This window comes from Epinephelus moara, chromosome 5 (genome assembly GCF_006386435.1).
Source record: "Epinephelus moara isolate mb chromosome 5, YSFRI_EMoa_1.0, whole genome shotgun sequence".
Classification (NCBI taxonomy): Eukaryota; Metazoa; Chordata; class Actinopteri; order Perciformes; family Serranidae; genus Epinephelus; species Epinephelus moara.
In genome coordinates, this window is record NC_065510.1 from 5,229,905 (window position 1) to 5,235,515 (window position 5,611).

Consider the following 5,611-nt stretch of genomic DNA (forward strand, 5'->3'; position numbering starts at 1 on the left):
ACAACATGAACACAACATGTACACAACGTGAACACAACATGAATACAATGTGAACACAACATGAACACAACATGTACACAACATGAACACAACATGAACACAATGTGAACACAACATGTACACAACGTGAAAACAATGTGAACATAACATGTACACAACGTGAACACAACATGAACACAATGTGAACACAACATGTACACAACATGAACACAACATTAACACAACATGAACACAATGTGAACACAACATGTACACAACATGAACACAACGTGAACACAATGTGAACACAACATGTACACAACGTGAACACAATGTGAACACAACATGTACACAACATGTACACAACGTGAACACAACATGTACACAACATTTCTCTCTGAGGGGTATTCCAGGTAGGAGGTTCAACACTCTGAGTCTAACCCTGAACTCTGACTTGACTTACTCTGAGCTGGGACACTCTGAGTATCTGGTTCCAAAACTGCTGATTTGAATTAGTTCAGTCAACTCTGAGTAGGTACACAGTAGTTGCAGTATATTGTGATGTATAGTCTGTCACTTTAAGAAAAAAGGGTAGTTAATGTACCTGAACCATCTCTGCACCCTGAGACGTTGGGAAGCCCTGCAAAATAATAGCTAATTACTGATCTCAGTCCGAGGTTGCAGCAGAATGTCTCTAACATAATATTTAATATAATATAGAATATAATATAGAATACAGAATATAATTTTAGAATATTGTCACTGACTTCAACTGATTTCTACATCAGTTACCTGCAATCCTGTGGAATTCCTCTCTTATGTTCCTCAGAGGTTTGTGCCAAGGGCCACCATGATGGGCAGCAGGTGTTTGAGAGCTAGTGTCACCTTGTTGACAGCTCTACACACTGTGGCCTGTCCCATGTGTTCTGCATCACCATAAAGCTACCGTTCACAAAAAACATTTGCCCTGATGAGAGTGCACGTCTGCGGTGTGTCAGATTTGATATGTGTGGCCGGTAAATGATTGAGTCTAATGAAAAACGGTACGGTTCAAACAGATATTCATTGGGGAAAGACAGCACTTCTAGACGGGGTCTGAAGATCCTCTTCCAGAACTCAGGGTGTCTTATAGAAAACCTGCCAGCGAGCAGGTTAGGCTCACAGAGTTAGTTGCCATGGTGATTGACTCAGAGTTTGACTTACCTCTCTGTCTGGAGCTGAAAACCCTCATTTTCAGGGTTCTCTCAAGGCAACTGAATCGAACGTAACTGGACTTGGTTTTGTCTTAGAAGACGTTTCACCTCTTATCCAAGAGGCTTCATCAGTTCATGCTTGTCTGACTAGGCTGAAACTAGTCTGACAAACTGGTGTGGAAGCACCCAGGTATTTAACCTCTGGGGAGGTCTTCACAAGGCCAATGATGTCACTGGTTCGTTAGTGCTCCAATGGTGTGTGTACGACAGTCGTTGAAACTCCTGCTGCAACGGTTGTCACTGGAGTTGTTAGAGTCACATGAGGCCATTTGTGAACGACCGTTGTTTTTAGAGGTTAAGTTGTTAAGCCTCCTGGGCAAGGATGAAAGGACAGCATTATAGGTGGGGGATAGGTGGTGTCGCAGACCTCCTCCTCTATTGAGAGATGGCTTTTCCAATTTCACATAGATGGCTTCTTTTACACCTTTTTCAAACCATCGGTCTTCCCTGTCCAAAATGTGCACATTGCTGTCTTCGAAGGAGTGTACTTTCTCCTTGAGGTGTAGATAGACAGCTGAGTCTTGCCCTGACGAGTTAGCCCTTCTATGTTGGGCCATGCATTTGTTTAGTGGTTGTTTTGTTTCACCAATGTACAAGTCTGGGCATTCTTCACTGCATTGGACAGCGTACACTAGGTTGCTCTTCTGAGTGTGTGGTGTACGGTCTTTTGGGTGTACCAGTCTTTGTCTGAGTGTGTTGCTGGGTTTGAAATACACAGGGATGTGGTGTTTGCTGAATATCAGATACCCCAGACACATAGGGGATGACAATGTTATTGCGCTTGTTCTTTTCTTCCTCACCCACCTTGTTCTTTCTGGAACAGGCTGCTGATTTCACAAAGGTCCAACTGGGGTAACCACAAGTTTTTAGAGCCTCCCTCAGGTGTTCATGCTCTTTCCCTTGGGCCTGAGTGCTGGTAGGTACGTTATCAGCTCTGTGTTGTAGGGTCCTGATAACACCTAGTTTGTGTTCCAGTGGGTGGTGAGAATCGAACAGTAAGTATTGGTCTGTGTGAGTGGGTTTCCTGTATACCCCAATGTGGAGGCCTCTGTCCTCTGTAATGTGCACGTCACAATCCAAGAAGGGCAAACTATTCTCCTTAACATCTTCTCTTGTGAACTTGATGTTTCTGTCCACTGAATTGATGTGTTCAGTGAAAGCTTGTACCTCTTGAGTTTTGATTTTAACCCATGTGTCATCCACATATCTGAACCAGTGGCTCGGTGCTGTTCCCTCAAAGGAGTTCAATGCTCTGTATTCTACATCCTCCATGTACAGGTTAGCCACAATGGGAGATACCGGTGAGCCCATGGCACAGCCATGTTTCTGTCTGTAAAAATTGCCATTGTATTTGAAATAGGTAGTGCTCAGGCAGAGCTCCAGTAGTTGGCATATCTGGTCTGGGCTGAGCTTGGTTCTGTCGTGGAGGGTGTTGTCATGTATCAACCGTTGCCTGACTGTTTCCAAAGCCTCCATGGTTGGAATGCAAGTGAACAGGGAAGTCACATCATAGGATACCATGGTATCATCTGGATCCATTTTTAAACCTCTTACTTTGTTCACAAAGTCTATGGAGTTCTGGATATGGTGGGGCGTATTGCCCACCAAGGGAGCCAGGATGTTGGCTAAGGGGTTAACATAGTTTTCACTAAACCTGCTTTCTGGAACACCCCCCTGGTCTCCAGTGGGTGGGACAAAGGTGGAAAAACATGGTGTGAAATACTTCAATACACCAATCAGGACTAAGTAAAGTTTGAAGACTGTCAACCAAACAATTTCTAAATAAGAAGAGAAATATATTTAAATGACATATTTACACACATGAATCCCTGTGCAGACGTGTGAATGTTCATACTGTGGTTCACTCATGATGAATTCAGCAGAGCAACGAGAGTTGTCTGTTACAGAGTAACAGAAAGTCACTGGTCGTGCACCTGGTCGTGCACCAGAGCGCGCTATAACACCTCTGTTAGTAACGACATGTGAAACACAGTAACAGACCCTGATTAACAGCAGGAACATGTAAACCAGGTGGCTTCCTGTGATGTCAGGCATTGTGCTGCTGAATGACAACTCATTTCTTCATGTAAACATTCAACTGTAGCGACTGAGCTCACTTCCTGTTTGTTTTATACATACAAACATTCTTTAACAACAGCTGGATGACTTAAACCACTCATATCATATGTTTATATATATGTAAATATGTACATGTGTATTATGTTTGAGCCATTATCATTATCACTAGTGCTGTTATAGAAAATATGTAAACATATAAACACACAAACATAAATATATAGTATTTATGTTTGTGTCAGAGGTGCAGTACCGCTGGTGGCCGCCGGGGTCAGCAGACGTTACTCTGCTACGCGCAGACTCTGTGAAGCACGCACGCCCACTGAAGCCCCGCCCATGTACGTCAGTGTCTGCCCAGTGCGCATGCCCAGCCGCTCCACAGTCCACCATACCACACACCGAGTCACAACAACCGAGCACCGCGGAGTGTGAGCGACCGCTAGCTCGGTAACTGCCCGCCTGTTAGGAGGCCGGGGCCGGTGCTGCTGTCTGTGAGAGTCCGGGGGACAGAGCCTCAGGAGCGGACACGCAGCGGGGGAGGAGCCGCCCCGCCGGAGAGTCTCTGTGCTCGGATAGAATGTTGGCAACGGAACGAAACGGGGAGCACCGAGCAGCACGCTGATTCACTCCGTCAACCCGGCTAGCCCTCACCGTGAGTCCGCGTACACACCGACACTCACCTGGCCCAGCAGCGGCTCACCTGTGGGCCACCGATGGATCATCCGCAGGCTGTTTACCGCTGCTAACGTTAGCAACAGCGGCTACATGCTAACAGTGCTGTTCGGATGGAACGGTTAACGGTCACCATGCGATCCTCCCGGTAAACGGAACGACAGCCGACAGTTAGCTGCGAGCCGCGGAGCTAACCGACAGCGGTGGAACATCTGGCCGCAGCCGAGGATGGTCCCCGCTGGATGTTCCCACAGCTTCAGCCTCCCCGCCGGACTCTATCTCTGCCTCCCAGCGTTCATGTAAACCGGAGAACCGGAGAACCGGGCGTGTCGGTGCCGCTGCGGAGGCAGCAGCAGCAGCAGACATGCAGGCGGCCCAGCTGCAGTACGACTTCTTTAGCGAGGAGAACGGACCCAAGTGGAGAGGCCTGCTGGTGTCCTCCCTGGAGAAGGTACACACTCACTGACCCACAGTGGCACAACACAACACAATGTGACACAACGCAACACACTGTGACACGACACAACACACACTGTGACACAACACACACTGTGACACAAAACAACACACTGTAACACAACACAACACACTGACACAACACACTGTGACACAACACAACACACTGTAACACAACACAACACACTGACACAACACACTGTGACACAACACACTGTGACACAACACACTGACACAACACAACATACTGTGACACAACACAACAAACTGTGACACAACGCAACAAACTGTGACACAACACAACACACTGTGACACAACACACTGTGACACAACACACTGACACAACACACTGTGACACAACACGCTGTGACACAACACACTGACACAACACAACATACTGTGACACAACACACTGACACAACACAACACGCTGTGACACAACGCAACACACACTGACACAACACACTGTGACACAACACAACATACTGTGACACAACACACTGACACAACACAACAAACTGTGACACAACGCAACACACACTGACACAACACACTGACACAACGCAACACACACTGACACAACACACTGTGACAACGCAACACACACTGACACAACACACTGTGACACAATGCAACACACACTGACACAACACACTGTGACACAACACAACACACTGTGACACAACACAACACACACTGACACAACACACTGTGACACAACGCAACACACTGTAACACAACACACTGTGACACAACACACTGAGACAACACACTGTGACACAACACAACACACTGTGACACAACACAACATACTGTGACACAACACACTGTGACACAACGCAACACACACTGACACAGCACACTGACACAACGCAACATACACTGACACAACACACTGTGACACAACACAACACACTGACACAACACACTGTGACACAACGCAACACACACTGACACAACACACTGACACAACACAACACACTGTAACACAACACACTGTGACACAACACAACACACTGACACAACACACTGTGACACAACACAACACACACTGTGACACAACACACTGACACAACACAACACACACTGTGACACAACACAACACACACTGACACAGCACACTGACACAACGCAACATACACTGACACAACACACTGTGACACAACACAACACA

At 46.7% G+C, this 5,611-nt stretch overlaps 1 protein-coding gene across 1 annotated transcript in view; it reads left to right on the forward strand.

Annotated features, from left to right (window-relative positions):
- The first annotated feature begins 3,685 nt into the window (after positions 1–3,685).
- The window catches only part of LOC126390601 (son of sevenless homolog 1-like), a 74,068-nt gene continuing 72,142 nt past the window's right edge, over positions 3,686–5,611 (forward strand). The window contains exon 1 of the mRNA XM_050044982.1: positions 3,686–4,431. Within this exon, the coding sequence (XP_049900939.1) occupies positions 4,345–4,431 (87 nt within the window). The 5' untranslated portion in view covers positions 3,686–4,344. The remainder of the gene's footprint in view (positions 4,432–5,611) is intronic.